This window comes from Aedes albopictus, chromosome 3, assembly GCF_035046485.1.
Source record: "Aedes albopictus strain Foshan chromosome 3, AalbF5, whole genome shotgun sequence".
NCBI lineage: Eukaryota > Metazoa > Arthropoda > Insecta > Diptera > Culicidae > Aedes > Aedes albopictus.
Window position 1 is genome coordinate 400,402,012 of NC_085138.1, and position 20,049 is coordinate 400,422,060.

Consider the following 20,049-nt stretch of genomic DNA (forward strand, 5'->3'; position numbering starts at 1 on the left):
GATGTTATCCGCAAAAGTTGTTTTAAAGTGATCAATTTGACCCCGGATTACGGTACTCAACAAAATATACTTAATCGGTTGCAATACACCTGAGAAACAACAGAGGGTCATGTAGTAATTCGGTAGCAGTTAAAAGAGACTCAACTATATCGTGCCATTTAAACTGCCTCAAAACAAAACAAACACTTACCAGCGTAAACCACTGATTAATCCTAGTAGGTGTTGGGGTCAATATGACCCAGATAGGCTGAACGTGCTCTACGTCATCGTGGTGCGTAAAACCCAACATCTTAAGTGGGTTAACTTATTTAGCTAGTTGTTCTTGAAGAAATTTCATAAATATTCCTCCAAGCTTTCAATTCTTTTGCATTATTTTAACGCATAATATGCATCATTCATAAAATCAACCTCAAATTGCATTAGAGTTTATTATATTATGCCAGCATTTCTTCCAGAGGTTCTACAAAATACCATAATGGTTTGAAAATTAAACTCAAAATGATAATAAACCCGTAAAAAATTTCCTCAGAAATTATTTCAGAATAACATAAAGTAAAGAGATTCCTCCAATGCTTAAACAAATAACCATTGCTGAAATTGTAGTTTACGAAACAAGGTGCAGAATGACAATTTTTACAGCACGAGTCGTACATTTATCCAACGAGGCTTGCCGAGTTGGATAATTACGACGAGTGCTGTTAAAATCGAGTTCTGCACCGAGTTGCGTACAACATTTTTTGCAAGTTTATAAATTACCGCTTGCGGATAGTTTTTAACAAAACTTGTTCATCAAACTGCACACTGATGATCATAGCTATATTTAAGAAAATCTGATCATAGCAGGTTATACTGTGCAGTTGTCACAATTTTTCAAACCTGCGTCCAGAAAGCATCAAGAAGTTGATCAAAACTGAAAACAGTGCTGTAATGGGTCATTCATTCATTTCATTTCATTTATTTAGTATTACATCAAATTCAAGATAAAACTGAATCAACAATATTTCTCCATAATACACGGTTCGTGGCTGCCGCTCTCCATCCTCGGTCGCGCCCAATGCTCGCCAAGTCACGTTCCACCTGGTCCGCCCATCGTGCTCTCTGCGCTCCACGCCTTCTTGTGCCAACCGGATCAGTTGCAAACACCAACTTTGCAGGGTTGTTGTCCGGCATTCTTGCAACATGCCCTGCCCACCGTATCCTTCCGGCTTTGGCCACCTTCTGGATGCTGGGTTCGCCGTAAAGTGCAGCGAGCTCGTGGTTCATTCTTCTCCGCCACACACCGTTCTCCTGCACACCGCCGAAGATCGTCCTTAGCACGCGTCGCTCGAAAACTCCGAGTGCTTGCAGGTCCTCCTCGAGCATGGTCCATGTCTCGTGCCCGTAGAGGATTACCGGTCTTATTAGCGTTTTGTACATGGTGCATTTGGTGCGTGGGTGAATCTTTTTCGACCGCAGTTTCTTCTGGAGCCCGTAGTAGGCCGGACTTCCGCTGATGATGCGCCTCCGAATTTCACGGCTCACGTTGTTGTCAGCCGTCAGTAAGGATCCGAGGTAGACGAATTCCTCCACCACCTCGAAAGTATCCCCGTCTATCGTAACATTACTACCCAGACGGATCCGGTCGTTTTCGGTTCCGCCTACCAGCATGTACTTTGTTTTTGAGGCATTCACCACCAGTCCGACCTTTGCTGCTTCGCGTTTCAGGCGGGTGTACAGCTCTGCCACCGTTCCAAATGATCTTGCAATAATGTCCATGTCGTCCGCAAAGCACACAAATTGACCGGATTTTGTGAAAATCGTTCCTCGGCTGTTGAGCCCGGCTCGTCGCATCACACCTTCCAGAGCGATGTTGAAGAGTAGGCATGAGAGTCCATCACCTTGTCTCAGTCCCCGGCGAGATTCGAATGAACTGGATAGTTCACCCGAAACCCTTACGCAGTTTTGCACACCGTCCATCGTTGCTTTAATCAGTCTAGTCAGCTTCCCAGGAAAGCCGTTTTCGTCCATGATTCTCCATAGCTCTGCGCGGTCGATACTGTCGTATGCCGCTTTGAAGTCGATGAACAGGTGATGCGTTGGGACCTGGTATTCACGGCATTTCTGGAGGATTTGCCGTACGGTAAAGATCTGGTCCGTTGTCGACCGGCCGTCGATGAAGCCGGCTTGATAACTTCCCACGAACTCATTTGTTTTAGGTGACAGGCGACGGAAGATGATCTGGGATAGCACTTTGTAGGCAGCATTCAAAATAGTGATCGCCCTGAAGTTCTCACATTCCAAATGGTCGCCTTTCTTGTGAATGGGGCAGATTACCCCTTCCTTCCACTCCTCCGGTAGCTGTTCGGTTTCCCAGATCCTGACTATCAGCCGATGCAAACAGGTGGCCAACTTTTCTGGGCCCATCTTGATGAGTTCAGCTGCGATACCATCCTTACCAGCTGCTTTGTTGGTTTTGAGCTGGTGAATGGCATCCTTAACTTCCCTCAGCGTGGGAGTTGGTTCGTTTCCGTCCTCCGCTGCACTGGCGTCGTCGTTTCCTCCGTTGCCGTGGGCTCCCGCGCCTACGTTCTCCACGCCGTTCAGGTGCTGATCGAAGTGCTGCTTCCACCTTTCGATAACCTCACGTCCGTCCGTCAAGAGGCCTCCGTCTTTATCCCTGCAGATTAATGGGTCATTACGCAACGCAAATCAGTGCTGTAATGAACCATTACAGCACTGTTAATTTGATGTGGGAAAGTAGGCCTTTTCCTGTCAGATTTGCGTGAGGTAAAACAGCCTATAACGATGAGAAATTGCAAAAAAAACCATTTCGTCATATCTAAATTCAATCACCTAAAGACTGTTCAATTTATAAAACGGACAACTTTATAAGGCTATAAAAAGAATACGCGTAGTTCAAATTTAACCACCCTTGTTTCGTTGTTCAGTACGTCATCTCCCATTATAGTAATCATTTTTGAATCGAATAAAAATAGTTTTATTTTTTAGAAAATCGGCCAGGTGTTAAATGAGATGAATTTTTCGATTGCTGAAAATTGAAAATATATATAAAACTACTGTTCACATACGGTATATCGTTTTTAATGCCAGAAAAGTATGTGCCATGCTGTAGCAGCATGAGTTATAAACATTCTGGCAAAATTTAAACACAATTGGAAAATTAAGTGTTGAGATATAAAAGTCTCAAGTGAGATTCAATTTTTTTAATTAAATTCAATTGTAAAGCAAAAGGGCATGAAAATATTAAATAATCATTTTTTTATGCATCCAGTCGAAACTGGAAATAATGTGGTTTTAAATGCAGAAAACTGCGTCTTAATAGCATTGCTGGTTTGATTACTGTGCGCCCTTACAGACACAGTAATCAAAACAGTTTCGTTCTCTGAAGGTTCTTCCAAATAACCATGCAACCAAATGGAAATTTTGCATAACAATGATGTTGGAAATAAAAAATTTGCACCCGATTATTATTAAATAAGGTGTACAATAGCATAGGACCAACTTTGTTGAAAATAAATAATAACAAGATTCGCTAGAGCCGATAATCTGCATCAATGGAGCAAAAAGTATGATTTTTTTAATATGACCATCTTTATGGATAAAATTTTTGATGAAAAATGCAACTAAAAGTAAATTTCTCTTCTGTATCATTCAGAGAGCAATATTCTACTACTCTGGGCAAATTTTCAGTCGAATCCGTGATGCTATTGCAACACAGGACTTAAATGAACTTTTTTTGATAATTTCTATGAAAACGTGGCAACTCGCTATATCAAGCTGGGGAATGCTTGGTGCATTATTACTGATCAACTTTTGAGCTTTACCTTTAGTAGAATAGTATAAGATTCCAATACATTAAAAACTTCATGAAAATGTGCATGTTAAGGATGTGGAAAGTTTTGTCGAATTTTGAGAAATGGGTTTTTATTGATGTTTTACGAAATTCGCTTCAGTTACACAATAAAGAACATCTTGCTTAATGTTATATTTTTCCTACATTTTAGAATAGCTATAGAAAGTTATGCAAAAAACTGATAATGATTTTATTGAAAAAAAAAAAAGATATCGCACAAGCAAGTTGTCCGTTTAATAAATTGAACAGTCCTTACAGTTCATTTTAGAAGCTGAACCTGAGAATATGATGAAAAACTTTGGCGGCTGGATCAGTTCTGCAAGGAAGTCACGGAAAAAATGATATTTTTCGAATATTTAAGGTAAATGTCACGGACTACCTTCGAAAAATGCAAATGATATTCACGGTGAATATCATTTGGCATTTTTCAAAAATAGTCCATGACATTTACCTTAAATATTCAAAAAAAAAAGCGTGACTTTCTTGCAAAACTGGTCGAGCCGCACAAGTTTTCCATATATCATATTCTCAGGTTCAGCTTCTAAAATGTGCTGTAGGTGATTGAATTTAGGTATGATGAAATGCACTGCAAATAAGTATCACCGGTATTTTGCCAGAAATTTACCTAAAAATGTCCCCAACGCATGTTTTCCGGACTTTCTCGAGAACTATCGCATATGTTCCTAGAAATTGTTGACGATTTTCTCTCATACCCTAGCACTGCCAAAAAATCACTAAAATAAAGAACTTAAACTTCTGTTTTACAGTAGCTTTAACTCTCACCAGATACGTATTCCCCAGATATGTTATCACAAAGTACAGTTATAGTTCATTTTCAAATTCTCTCATGTTTTGTTTCCATCTTGGTTTGTCACACGTGCCTTTTTTGTATTTCCTAGCAGGATTTTTTTAGAATTATACTACATACTATATTCATAAAACCTATTAGAAATTCTATCAGATGTTTCATTGGAAATACGCAATTGTTATTTCTGATTTAGCTAAAAAAAAACGCCCAAGAATTATTTGCGGGGTTCCTTTCATGCTTTCAGCTTTTAGAATTCTACCTAAACTATGCTAAAGTTTGAGAAATCAGGTTTTCACAAAAGCTTTGCTTCATCGATACCACTAATTAGTTTTCTCTGGAAGTTTCCCAAAAATATAACTGAAAATTTTCCTATATCTTTTAAATACTCGTCTTTGTTACTGGATTCTGAAAAAAAAAAATCTGCTGCAATTTCGCCACATACTCGTCAGACAAATCTAACTGGGATTTTCCCAGGAAACTCTCCAGCGAACTCTTGTAAATACAGTTAAAATAATTGTGTAAAATTATGAATAAAATTTCCGAAATCAATAAAGTATTGTGACGAGGTGCATCTATGTATGTATTTTTTATTGCAGAAATATAACCCAGTAGTATAATTTCCCAGGAAATTTACATTTGCCAAAAGTTACAGGAAATAGTACCGTCGTTGGGGGTGACAATGGGTCATAGGAACGAGATTAGGTCAAAATATTATCTGGAATATCTTATCAAATATTGCGAATATCAAATCAAAAAATTTATGGTGTTATCCTCGTAGTTGCCAACAGTTTCTGACGAAAAATTATATTTCTTGAGCAATTACTTAGTGTTTGATAAATCATCGAAAGACGCTTGAAAATAAGGCCTTATTAAAAGGCCACTTTTAAGGCTCGATGAAACATCACACTTTTAGGTGAATTTATACTTTTCAGAAACTAAAACTCAAAGCCATCATATAATATATTACAGGTACTCTTCGATATAACGTACAAAAAAAAATTTCTCTTTGTACGTTATATCGAAGTGTACTTTATAGCGAAGCAGAGAAAAATTTATTATTTTTATGCTGATATTGATGTATTCGATGTGAAATTAACCCCAAACAATGAGTTCGGTGAAATTCACAGAACCAATAATGAAAAACATGAGTTTTCACGAAAAAGTAGCTTCGTTTTTTATGCTTCGATACAACGTACATTTAGCTTCGATATAACGTACACTAAATTTTTCCCCAAATTGCGCTAATTCTGGGTAGCTAATGCTGCAACAAAACATTGATTTGAGTGATTTCGTAGTTTATCTGAGGATTATTCCTGGGAAAGCAAAATGTACGTTATATCGAATTCGCTATATCGAGGGTACGTTATATCGAAGATTACCTGTATTGGTAAGTAGTATCAACCTTGACCAGAACTCAATTAACTAGGTTTGCTGCCAATGTGCAACAAATTCGGTCCCCTTCACCCATTCTAATCCCCTCGAAGGGGTAAGAATGGGTCAATTTTCATAGTTTTAAGAAAAAATTATGAACTTCAAATATTTTTCCATTATTTGTGCATGCATTATCAAAGATCAGATTCCAGTGATAAAAGGACTTTTTGAAAAAAGTATGTGAAAGTATGCATTTTTTACCCATTTCATTGAAACGTGCTCCGTGGATTCTTAAAATATCTTCTGAAATTTTCAGCCAATAAATACATACTTATCGAATGATCTTGCAAATTTCGCCGTCGTAGAGTACGACGAAATAATTTTCTTTTTTAACAAATTCATCTCCAAAATTTACCTAAGTATTCCTGCGTGTCTTTAACTATTTCTGGTAATAATGGGTTAAAAAACAGAAATTTTCATTTTTTATCTCTTTTTGTGAATTTTAGTTTTTTTTGCTGGTCACACATTTCAAAATTAGAAAACTTTAGTGATTTCGACAAAGATATGAAGAGTGGGTATGTTGATAGTATCGTTTTAACTATACCTATTGATTTTCAAGAATTTTAAAAGTAACCCATGTTAATTAAATACTAGATGGTTTAATACTAGTTTAATGAATAGGATGACAAGGGAAACTAATAGTAACTACAAAGAAGAGATTTTTAAGGAACAGTGCTGTTTCAACGAAGGGTGGGACAATATTAACTTCAGAAGTAGTGTAGAAAAGAGTTTTATGGAAGAACAAAGAGGTTGGTGAAAGGCAGGAGTAGCTTAAGGCCCAAAGTTGATTCAATTGGAGTTTTAGAGGCGTTTAAGTGATTCACTCTGACTATAATCAGTATTCATTCTTTTTTTTTTTCATTTCCTCCATAAATACCTTTCGGTCCCTTTGTTTTCTAAGCGACCCCCAATGCAGTTGCACCCATCTTCTTGAACCTCCTTACATTTAACCTTCTTAGTTCCACATATACGCAACTACCAACTCTCTCCTTAAATTCTCACTAAACTTCCCTCAAACCTTTCATAGGCCCTTACTTTCTAGGTTTAACCCTTTCCTTCCCACGACTTTGAACGACTATTTCTATGCTAAGAAAGCGTTTCCGAAAAAAGTGCTTGAACAAAAGTTATTGCAAATTGGTCAAATTTTTCGAAATCAACGAAAAAAATTTTAGTTGTAAATCAATAGTATTTTGATTGTTTATCAATAGTTCCACTATTGAAACAAGTAGTTGGGAGTTGGGTTTACCTAATGGGATTGTAATCATATTCTAAAAACTACTGCATCATATTCATCTGATTCCGTTTGTCTCGAGTTCGTCGAAAATCGATGGTGCTCTAGAGCAACCATGGGAAGTAGAGGGTTAATCACCTTTCATAGGCCCATTTTAAACTTTTCATACATTCCTCCAAACAAATATCCTCCTCAATTAAATACCTGGCGTACCAACTCTCAACTTTCTCTCAAATCTTCTATAAACTCACTCCCTTAAAACGCGTACCGCCCCTTCTATCTTCACAAACCCACCTTTTCTCCCCCTTTTATATCCCTGGCAATTTTGAAGCCTGTTTAGTGTGTACACTACAAAATTCTCATTCCATCATTGAGTACTATCAGAATATCATCGAAAATCTTAAAAATTTCGAGAATGGACAAGTAATTCAGTTTCAAGTACACTAAATGTCTAAGTCTTGGCCCGCGGGTCGCAAGTACAGTCTCTCTACATACAGTCCGGCGGATGGAACCATCGGAGCCAATTGACTTGACATTTTGAGAAAACTTGAATACGAGGGAAGTATTGTATCCGTAAAGATAATCAATTAAACAGTGAATCAAAATTCAACCATCGCGCAACAATAATGACAATGTCGCAACCTGTATTTGTTGCGACAAACAAACCCATGCGACATAAGTTTGTCCCAACTTGAAAATAATGGGATTAACATCGTACACCACGAGTTTAGAGATTTTAAAGCCTTGCATTGCGATTTTCGAACGGTAACTTCGAGTCGGTAAACACTGCAACTCTGGTGAAGCTCTGACATCAAACAGTTTCGACTTTGGGTTAGCAATAATTGATTATTCACGAGTTGAAAAGTACGCAACAAATTCAGCTTCCGTTTTGTCTGCAACAAAAAATTTCGAGATCATGTCATTATCTGTTACCAGTAGGGATAAAGAGTAATCGTCGCACCTTCTTTGTTGCTTGTTTTGTGCCTCTTTTGTCTGACAATTCTCTTCACAGCAATTAAAGTTTTGAAAACAAAGTCTGTCGAAAGCTTCAACTTTTTCTAGTGTTGGCAGTTTTTCTTCCAGTTGTCAGTTCATAGGATTTTCTATTCTTCAGACTGTATATATAGTGTATATTTAACGAATAGTTTTTCTCAGAAGTTTGATAGTTTCTGAATTTTCTAAAAATTTTTTTTTGTATTCATCGACTCATGAATTTTCTCTGGGATCCATAATTTTGATAAGATTCTGAAAGCTTTTCAAACTGCAGAAGACATCAATAATCCGAGGTATCTATTTATATTACAAATTGTGATAAATGTTGATATTTTTGTAATTTATTGAATTTTATTTCAAAAATTCATGTCTGTGACCTGTGTGCTGGAATAAAGGAGGAGGGGGGGGGGGCAGAAGGCCAGAGCACCGGGCCCCCATATTTCAGGGGCCCCACAAAATTTCTCTTCACGGCAAAAAAAATGTGAAGCAAGACAGAAAAGTAGTGCAAGAAACATCTCTTGATTTGATTTTTCTCATGAGAACTTCAAATTATTGTCTACTGGAAAGATTTATGTGATTCTTTTAAGGAAGACTATTTGTCCATCTATTTATGAAATTTTTAATTTGCCTCCAAAACATGTTGTGCAATTGCTTAAGAAAAATCACCGGATATCCTGAAGAAAATCTCGGAAAGGAAATCCAGAAACTCAATTGCAGAGTTCCTGCTGAATTTGTTTGTTTTTTTCCTTGAAAACGTTTTGAAGAATGTTCTATAGAGTTCTTGAAAAAATCAAAGGATTTTTTTAGTAATTTTAAAGTGTTTTTGGAACTTTTGAGTTTGATTTTATTTAGACAGCATACGACTTAAGCAAACCGGAGAAACCCAAAACTGTCGAAACATTTTTTTAGAGAAAATCTAGCATGGATTTAAGGCAGATTACTTTGAAGGGTTCCAGTTCGAAATATTTGAGTTGTGAGATTTGCTTACTGAAACAATAGCATGACAATGACAAAATTAATTGAGAAATTTACAGTAAAAATTTGGGAAATAGGCTTAAAAAAAATCCGGTTTTCATTTTACATTTTTAAGAAAAAATACTAGGATAATCTATTGGAAATTAAGTCAGAAATTCCATCAGGAACTTATTGCGAATTTTCTCTAGAAATTTCTTGAAAATTTCAACTAAATCTAGGATCTAATACCGCAAACACACACGCGAAAACCGTATTTTACTTTATATTAAAAAAATTATCATTGTTTCCACGCTAGAATTTCAAATCTGTTATGAATAAATTTAGTGGATAACCACATTTTTCCGAGCATTGCTTATTATGCTCGATTTAAATTCTTCTACAACGACATTAATATCTTAATTAACATATTTGTAAAGAATGATAAATATTTTTTTAGATTTTTTCCATGTTATTTGTCGAAATATATCCTCTATATAGAGGGCCCCCACAACACTGTGGCCCCGGGCCCCCACATTTGTAAATCCAGCCCTGTCTGTAACAAAAAATATTATCGGAAAAAATCAGTATCGCTAAGTCACCCACCAAATGACAGCTATGTGTATCCTCTTTCATTTGGTGCTAAAAGGAAAATGTTCAATCGGATGGTCTAGAACATTTTTTTTTTTCGTAAATTCCAGAACAAATTTCCAAAAAATACCAATTTTGTGGGTACTTTTCACCCAAAATTTGTATGGGAAAATAAATAAACCCCGAAAGAACATGTCGCTTTTAGCACCAAATGAAAGACTCGGGTGACTCAGCGATACTATTTTCTTTTTACTTACAGGTATTGTACTAAGGTTCATCATCATCAACGATTTTTTTTTCTAATAATATTCTTCTACCATAGACACCGTGAACGATTTTTCTTCTGCATTCTTGTGTTTGGTTCGAATTTGCTGAGAAGATATCGTTTACCCAGAAATAAACAAATTTAGCTTAAATTTCATAGACCTTATACCATGAATTTTCTTGCACACTTTTGGACCAAATTCTTAAGTATTATTAAGTTCATTCATGTACAATCGGGTCTCCTATTAGACGCTACCACCCACTTTACGCCCACCGCGTTTTCCAGGCTGTCGTCTAATCGATTAAGTTCATTTTTTGTATGTGATCAGTCTATAGTAAGCACTAACTGCACTAAAAAAGAACTGAATTGGAAGCAAGACAGCTAAGAAATTGCGGTGGGAGTAAAGTGGGTGCCAGCGTCTAATTGAAAACTCGACTGTATTCATGTAGATGTATTCAACAATTTATTCGATAAAAAAACTTCCAAATGTTTATCCTACAATTCCTCTTAAAAAAAAGGTGTTTTCAAAAATTGCCTTTCAAAACTTCCCAAAAAAAAATAGGGATTGTGGATAATACTTAGCAATACTTCCAGAAAAGAGGGGGAAACTCCTATTTGTTAGCCAGAAACGTAATTAGGAATCCACTTTAGAGACATTCATCAGAAATTCCTCTGCAAGTTCTATTGAAATTTAAACCTGGAATAACTTCTAAAAGTCCGTTTTCTCTAGACGTTCAAATATCCTCAGATGTTTTTTTAAGCTGTCTGGAGAAGACTTTTCTTAGCATCCTTTTAAGAAATGTTTTGGGCATTCTTCAAACATTACAATTTGAAATTCCTCTATAAATTTGCAAACCTACCTTTTCCAAATCGGCTTCAAAAACTAACAAACATTTCACAGAAAATCTCGTTTGCAAGTTTTCGGAAAAGTTTTCATTGACTTTCTAAAAAAAACACGCAAGATATTAAAATAAAATAAAACTCGATTTTTCTCAAAAGAAAGACTTTGAATACTTTGCAGGAAGTTCCAAAGCTGTGTTAAGAAACTTCTTTTGAAAATTTGTCATTATCGACTGCAGGAATTTGAAAGGAATGGCGCCTAGAATAGCAACAAATGTATGCATGTTTCCCAAAACACGAAAAAATATGCCATTTTCGACTTTTTTTTTCAATTTCAATGAGATTTTGTTCATGAACTAGATTTCGTGAATCATTTACTCTTGCATCAACATATAACCATTTTTCCTTACCTAATTTTTGAAAATGATGTTTGAAATTGACCTTAGTTTCTTCTTCAAAAAAATATAACCCCGAATCGTTATGTTAGAACGAATTGTCTTCAAAGATGTTTGAGGTTTTTTGAAGAACTTCTAGAAATAAATACACTGAGAGTAATATTCAACGCGGATCTATGTTAGACGTCATATAATTTCAACTTTCCAAAAATCTTACACTTAGATTGTTTTATTATTTTTCCGTGGAAACCTGACTTCCATCCTCAAAATTTGCCAAGTAGCCCAGGATTGTGAAATGCTTTTAACTATTCTCCCGATCTTTCGTTGTTCATCGGTCTTTAAAACATGCCAGAGGAAACATTTTATGAAAATATATTTACTATTTCCTAAACATGTTTATTTTGAGACCGTCTCGAATACCATTTAGCAAGGTCCAAAATTTAACTTCAGTGTGGCTGAATGTAGGTAAAAATATGCATGGTTTTTTCGTTCATAGAATCTATTTTTAATGTCAAAATCCCCAAAATTTATTTCCATTTGCTTGTTTTAAAAATCTATATAAAATAACAATTCGAGAACAACTAGTGAGAAGCACTTGATTATCCCAGGCTACTTGACAAACTTTGAGGGTAAAAGTCAGCTTTCCACGGAAAAATGATAAAAATAATCGAAGGGTAACGTTTTTGGAAAATTGAAATTATATGAAATCTAACATAGATCCGCGATGCATATTACTTTCAGTGATTTGTTTTTCTAAAGTCCTTCAACTATCCACAAACATATATAAATACATCATTTCAATCCAACAAATTATTTTCAAGGTCAGATTCAGATTCAAATATGTTTGATCTTTTGAAACTAAAAGGCTATTTGTTGTAAAAATAGTCAAAAAGTATTGCAGAGCAGATTGTTTAACAAATAACAAAAACATGTTTTTTTTTATTTTTTCACCCAAAATACCTTTGAGACGTACATTAACATGCATAGTTATGATTAACGTATGCTATTCTCTCAACTGATTGATAGAATTACAGTAATACGATAAGCACAATACTGTAGACCACTGTCAATTGTGATTTGCGAAGTAGCATATTTAACTGTAAATGAGGATATTTTGAACAGAATCATTGGTTCGGAGTGTATTTGTCCAGCTGTCCGTACCACTATGGTATTGAGTCACTGCCAGTTGCATTTACACGTTTTCGGTGATTCACAGACCGACGGTGCGGTGCGGTAGCATAACAAAAGTCCACTTCCGAAATGGATACAATTCCCGGCTGGACTGCAGATTACTGATTTTATGCGGCAGTTTTCGCATTTCAGCCCTATCAGGTGGCGGCGGCGGCCGTCGTCTGGGTTAGCTGACTTAGGGGACCACGCAACTACAACCAACTGTGGAATGTGGTTCTTGGGTGGTTTCTTCGAAAAAAGTGCACCTGCTGATCCACGGTGGTGGTTGGGTTGTCGGCGATTAGGTTGTCCATTTAGCAATTAGACAGCCCAAGTGTAGCTTACTTCAGGTAGTGGCGGAGACGTTAATGGGTTCCATTTTGGCACCACGGAGTAATTTGGAAAATGCGAATAATTTGACGGAAGTGAGCAGGAATTTCTGCAGAATGATAACTCAATTGGCCATTGCCCGGGGATTTAGACAGTTGCGTTTGATTCGTTGTGCTTAGTGGCTGCTATAATGGTAGGAAGAAAAACATAGAGAGTTATCACATGCATACTGCATGCCCTGAAGGGTTCGTCGCTGTTGCTCAGTCAATTGTTTGCATCCCGCTTTGCAACTGAAATCAGTGACATTTACAGTAATTTCAATATTTCAAGAACGTTTGAATAGTTATAAAAACAAGATTAGATGATTGTAATGAACCATTTCAAATGGTTCACCAGCAACACACGTGCATTAATTTTTCCCATATCAAATTTAAGATAACACATCTGGAGCAACATTTGAAAAGGGCCCAAGAGGTCTTGTGTCTTTTTTCGAAAACGCTCCCGCCCACGCAAATGAACGCCGTTATCCGAAAGATCGATGTTTGCTCTATCTGATAACGGTCTTAGTTTTTGTGAATAAGCTGATGGGGGCTCAGGAGCGACGTGTGAAGTCATTGTTTACTAATGCTTGTATGCCCTTTTCAAATGTTGCTCCAGACATAATCAACAATGGTACGCCACAATACTGAGTTTGCTTAGGGCTTTCAATCTCTATCCTCGATTACGCCCGAAATTCTACCCATCCTATCGCTTTCTTATGCAAGTTGGTATATACCAACCGGATATGTGAAGAACATCGTTTTTACAGTGTCGTTGTCCGACATTCCTGTAACATAGCCTGCCCATCATCTCCTTCCAGTTATGCCACATTCTGGATATTCTAGCTTGTCGTAGTGTATTGCGAGCTCGTGATTCATCCAAATTTAAAAATGGTTAAATATGATATAACATCACATAACAACACCAATTGAAATGAAATGCTAAAATTTATCCGTGGTATTTGTTTGCGCAACATCAATTAACAGCAGTTTTCCACAAACCATCCATCTCCAAACTAACAAAGTAAAAAAAACACAGACAAACAAAAACCCCAGATTGTCTTACTGAGCTAACTCGGACAAAAAACAAACTATCAGTAATCGCTACAATTAACCTGCCACCGTGCGCGCTAGTGCAGCGCGCGAACAAATGTATGTTTTTTCGCCTCAGTCGTTGAAAGGTATGCGCGACATCATCAGCGCATCATCTCGAAGCAGACAAACGAAAAAAAACGCCGTCGATAAACCAAATTTCCCACGCCACAATAAAGCGGTCCATAACTTTTTAATATCTTTCCGCTTCTGTTGCTCCCCCGCGTCCGAAGTAAATGCGGGGTTCTTGTCAATCCCCATTTCTTACCAACTCTGATGAGTCTGATGCCGCGCGTCTTCTCGATCCCGATCCCAGCATCATTATAATGCATCAGCGCCTGTCGTCAAGCAACGACAAACTCTGCTCCGATCTCCATCCGACCATCCAACCAACAGACGAAAGAAACAGTGCTAATTGATTGTAATATCCATCCGTCAGGCCGTTTCCGTGACCGCAGTCAACCACTCAGTGTGACAGTATTTTTTGATGAGCCCCTCTCCGCCTCTGCTCTTCCACAGTTGTAACACACGTACGGGTTCGGTGGTAGGTGCATCAAATAACCGAACGGGAAAAATGCCAAAATATAATAAGACAAACAATGTTGACAATGTTGAAAATTGATGGTGTTGTGATTTGAAATTAACGACCGCGTAACTACCGCGAACGGCGCGGAGCGTTGGACGACGCGGGAGGGACAGCTGCCGACCTGAAGAGTTGACCGAATTTCGGCGGGACGAGTTAAAATCTTGCAATCAACTCGCCACATCCAAAGTCCCGAGTGCAACCTGAGGCCCAGGCCGTCGTCGGCATCGCAATCATGGCCCTCGCTTACGTGGACATGTCATCCGTTATCGAAGTACAGGTATTTATTGTGTTTGGCTCACCCGTGAAATCTCCGAATTTCCGACTCGCTGGGACGCGTATGGGTAACTGGGGGAAAATTCTGGCCAAAATTTTATTTGTCCTAAATTTTTAAAATGCGTTTACAGTGCTTAAAACAACTTAGGCACGAAGGGTTCCTATAGCCACAGCTGTAAAGGTGTGGGTATTCAGCATGACCATGCTGTGGGTGACGGTTTGATTCCTGGTCGGTCCAGAAACTTTTCGTAATGGAAATCCTTGACATTCCTTGGGTATAAAATATCTTCGCAATCAAACGTTGTAATTTCCACTTGGCTTCATTAGCCTAAGCAAAACTCGAGAAATTAACATTTGTAGGGTGCTATATGGTCACACTAGCAAGCCTGGATAAAACAAAGAGGAGAAACGTCAAAATTGGAAAAGTCGATTTTCTGTCATCCCCATAGTTCCAATCGAGCGGGACACCTTTCAAAACAACCAGGATTCGCCACTTTGGTATACTCGAGACACTTTAGGTTACACTACCGTAATAGATCAGCCGAAAACCGACTCGTCGAGAGTCCGACGGCACATTAATTGTCATACCGATAATTCATCGAATAGACAGTGCCAGAAGCTCACGACAATTTTCAAAAATAATTTCTTTCTCCGCTCTGACACTCACGCACATTGCACACAACAGAGACGTGAAGGTGTTCATCTAATTCCATCCGAAGGAGATTTGAATTGTGAAAAGGTATGTACAAACTATGTGCATTAGTGGAATCGTGTTCAGTTCTGTGCTTTCAGGGGAAAGTGGTTCCGTAGCATGGAGGAAAGAAGCGCCCGTCTAGCGAATTGAAAGACGGGGGTTCGATGCCCATTGAAGAAAATGGATCTCTTTTCGTAATTCAAATCTCTATTTGTTTATCAAACACGTGTTTCTGTTGTGTGCAAGAATAACATTGTCGAAAACGTCACATTTCTATTTGATTTGGATTCGGAGATACATCAGTTTAATATTTTACATGATGATTATCAAAATTTCGTTAGTTGGGAACATTTTTTCATCCCCATTTTGAAAATTGTTGGAATTCATCACGGTGTTTACAGGCAAAAGCCAAAGGAGGTAGGGACGAATAGGCGATCTACGGGGAAGGGGGATCAATAAAGAGTCTCAGAAAGGATTTTACATGGGTTTCGAGGGGATTTGAAAGGGTGTTAATGGGTTTTAAAAAACTTTCAAGGATGTTTCATGAGGTTTCAGGGGACTCAGCGGGTTCCACAGGGATTTCAAAGAAGTTTCAGAGGGGTTTCAAAAAGGTTTCAGGAGGCTTTAGAGGTTTCTGGTGGTTTCAAGAAACTTAATGTGGTTTTAAGGGGTGTTATGATATTTCAGGGAATCTCAGAGGCATTTCAGAGAGTATTAGAGCATTTTAGGAGGCTTTAGGAGCATTCAAAAAGGTTTATGGAGCATTTCCAGGGCGTTATGTAGCGTTTGCTGGCCATGTCAGGGGGATCCAGGTAGGTTTCTGAGAGTACCTGGAGTTTTAATAGGGTCTAAGCGGTGTTTCGTGTGATCTGAGGAGTATTGAGAGATTTCAACGAGTCTCAGGGACATTTCAGGATGTGTCAGAAGGATTCAATTAAATATCAGGGGCGTTTGGGGAATTCACTAGAGGATTCAGTGGGGTTTAAGGGTGTCTCAGAGGCGTTTTAGGAGGTCTCAGAAGCAGGGGGTTCTAGGGGGTAAAAGGGGTCCCGGGGGCTTTTTTAAATGTTTATTGCCGTGTATTTTAACTTATGCTTAATCTACACTTGGGTCCCAGGGGTGTTTAAGGCGGTTTTCAAAGCAGGGATTCCATATATACAGATTTATCTGCATTTGCGAATCTTCGAGTATTCATACTGGTAGCAGATTTTTGAACTAAGTGGAGTTTTTCTGTATGTGATGCTGATTTTTACACGGATTTTGATGGGCATCTGGCATTTCTGCTCAGAAGGCTTCAGGTGCATTCACGGGAATCTCAGTGATGATTCAGGGGGTCTCAGGAGGTTTCAAGGCGTTTTATTGGGCTACAGGGGGTGTTTCAGGAAGTCTCAGTTGATTTCAGATATGACTTTGAAACGCCTCTAAAAGGACTTTAAATCCTGAAAAACTTGAACCCCCTTTAAATTCCCTAGAACCCCTTCTTCTCTTAAGCTCCCCTGAAATCCCAGACTCTCAAGGGTCTGTCCATAAACTACGTAGACTCTTAGGGGGGGACTGGGGGGGGGGGTCTGGCCAAAGTCTACGCTCCATATAAATTTCGAAAATTTTGTATGAACAAAAGTCTACGAGGGGGGAGGGGGGGGGTCTGAGATGGCCGAAAAAAAGTCTACGTAGTTAATGGACAGCGCCCAAACCCCCAGGAACAAAACTTTTTCACGAGAATTAAGTCCACTCATTCAAAGCATTTAATTTTGGCACAAAGCTCCCTATTTTTATGTCCTGTTTTAATACAGGTATACGTCGATTTAGTAGACCATCAATTATATCGATTCTCGACTTAAGTTCTTCGATTTAATGTACATTTTACCTCGTCTTTATGTACATGTTAAAATTTTCAATTTCCAATCAGTTTAAAACTTGCAGTTTTTTTATAATGATGTCTTATAATGCAGGGGTTTTCAGTCCTTTGGAACGCGGAGCAATCAATAAATTGTTTTGTGGAGCACCCATAATAGTGCCAAGGCATACCTCATGGCATTCCTAGTTATATAGTTTACTTGATCTCATACTTCCCTTTCTGACTTTATCATTTATGAATATCTCTCGCTTTGCTGATGATCACGATGAGAGGAGTGTATGAGGTGAGTCTCTGGTGATATTTTTTAAAGATCCCTTAACAGTGACAACCTTTTCGGTGGATGTATGTAATCTGCCCATTCCCTCAAAGCTGTCTAACAAACTTCTTTCAAGATTTCTCATGACTTGCTCACCGAGAATTGAAATATATTCCTGATATTTTTACTAGCATTATACTATCTTGGCGTGTACTCAGCTGAATGAATTCGACAATTTGTAGCAAATTCCATAAAAAGTCATTGTTATGCTTCGCCAGATTACTGACAAGGTGTGTGATAAATTATTTCCAGTGCTGTCAAGGTAACATCAGAGCTATCAGTGCTCCTTCACTAGTACATTACCACGGAAAAGTTCCTGGAGGAATCTCTGATGGAACCGCTTGAGTTTTGAAAGAACAACTAGAACTAAATTTAAAAAAAAAACGCTAGAACAACTTCTGAAAGCATTTTTTTTTTAATTCTTCTTATTTTCGTGAATTTTAACCTATGCTAGTTCTTCACATACTTCTAAAAAAAACAATGAACAACTTTTGAAGAAATCACCGCTGAAATTTTCGAAGTAATTCGAAGGAAAAGTATCGATGAAGAAATTTCAGAAGGATTTTTTTAAACAATCTGAAGAAAATTCTAAATGAATTCGTGAAAGAATTTAAAAAAAAACAGGAATATTTAAAGAATCCATAGATGAACTATCTGGAGAAATTCAAAAATTCAGTTTTCGTGCAGTTTTGATATGCTTTGATACATTTTGATATAAAATTTGAATCGAAATAAAATTAAAAAAAAAAAATGCTCGGATTTTATGTGAAATTCGATTTTATAGACAAAATTTAAATGTCCACTAAATCGAGGTATACCTATAAATGCACGTTTCCAATGTATACACGTCCTGTTCATGGCAAAAAAAAAAGAGGTTCCAGTGTATTCTATCAGGCAGAATGTCATCTGAATAATTATTGGTGTTTTAACCAAGAGCTTCCTAGCTCTCTCTAAATTTCACAGGAATTTCCTCAAATTTTACTGGTTGTGTGATTCAATATGTCACCTTGGGAGCGTGTCTATCCTAGTATCCATCTTAGCTCCAATTTTTAACCGATATTGGTCCCTTGATTGATCCACTCCGACGGTCATTTTCGGTTCCGCGGTGTAAGGATCTACAGAATCCAAGACCTCTATTCAGGAGAGACCCTACCAAGCTTCCTCCTTCTTCATCCACACACTGCTCGTGCTGACAGATTACACTAGTTTACAGCATTTTTGAACTCGATAAGCTGGTGATCATTTTTGGTGTAGAATCATGCCCTGAGTTCGAAAACGCGAATGAAAAAAAATACAGTAGAGCGGAATTTTTTTCGACTTTCCGTACAAGGTTGATGATTTGAAATCGATGTTTGTTCTATTTTTAAGCAAAGACGCTCACTTCACAAATCTCATTCTTCGTAATCAATGCTCCGATGGGGCTGAATTTTTTACTGTACTCGCCTACGTATGATATGTCAAATAAACGTTGAGAAAGAATTTTTAAATTATTTATTTCTTATTAAAAGAAATACATTTCTCCATATATTTTTGGAAATTTTGCTAAAATTTAAGGAGATTGTCCCTAAAACCTGCCAACATCTTGAATTTCATCAATCTGACGCAAAACCTGCAATTTAGATGATCGAATGGTCTTATATTCAGCTCTTAGTTTATGGAAAAAGATTTTAAATTGGTTGAACAAAACGCTAGATATTTGAATTTTAGTTAATTTCATATTTTAAAAAGTTGTAAAGCTCAATATAGAGCTAAAACTCAAAAACTGTTCTACTTAAAAAAAAATTGATGCACGGTTTCGAAATCAGAGCTAAATAGTAAGGAATCAAAGCTTGATTTTCTCAGAGATGGCGCCACCACATTAAAAGTAAAATCATTTTTCTTGTATGGACAAATCGCTGGCTTGCACTTGTTTCGCATCGCAGCGATTTGTGCCTTGGGGTAAAAAGTTGCAAATTAGTAACAAAATCATTATCCTCACGCGTTTCTTCTGGATTCATTGCAGTAACAGAGAATTGATTACATCACCATACAAATTTCAAGTTGTTTACTTCTTTTTTTCTGACTGGCATTTTGCACCCGTGTTGCGCATGATGTTTCGAGTGGATAGGTGCCAGGCGGCGCCGCTGTATATGTGAAAAACACATGGAACACGAGCGCCGTCTATGATTCCGTAGCGCAAGCTTCTCTGCTTGTTTACACTGTTATCACGTTTACCGCATTTATCAGAAAAGCGCCACTATCGGCACTTTAGCAAAACCGCAGCTGCTTGCTTCCTATTGTGCTTCAAAAATTTTGGTCGTAGACAGAAGTTTACGGCTTTTGTTTTATTTTGTA

The 20,049-nt window shown here is 37.6% G+C and overlaps 1 protein-coding gene across 6 annotated transcripts in view; it reads left to right on the forward strand.

Annotated features, from left to right (window-relative positions):
* LOC109408342 (transcription factor AP-2-epsilon) overlaps window positions 1–20,049 on the forward strand; it is a 254,560-nt gene that overhangs the window by 189,876 nt on the left and 44,635 nt on the right. The window contains exon 1 of one of the 6 annotated variants that reach the window (XM_062856074.1): window positions 14,505–14,851. The exons of the other annotated variants lie outside the window; for them this stretch is intronic. Within the exon in view, the coding sequence (XP_062712058.1) occupies window positions 14,807–14,851 (45 nt within the window). The 5' untranslated portion in view covers window positions 14,505–14,806. Of the gene's footprint in view, window positions 1–14,504; window positions 14,852–20,049 lie in introns of those variants that run through there. 6 annotated transcript variants of the gene reach the window in all.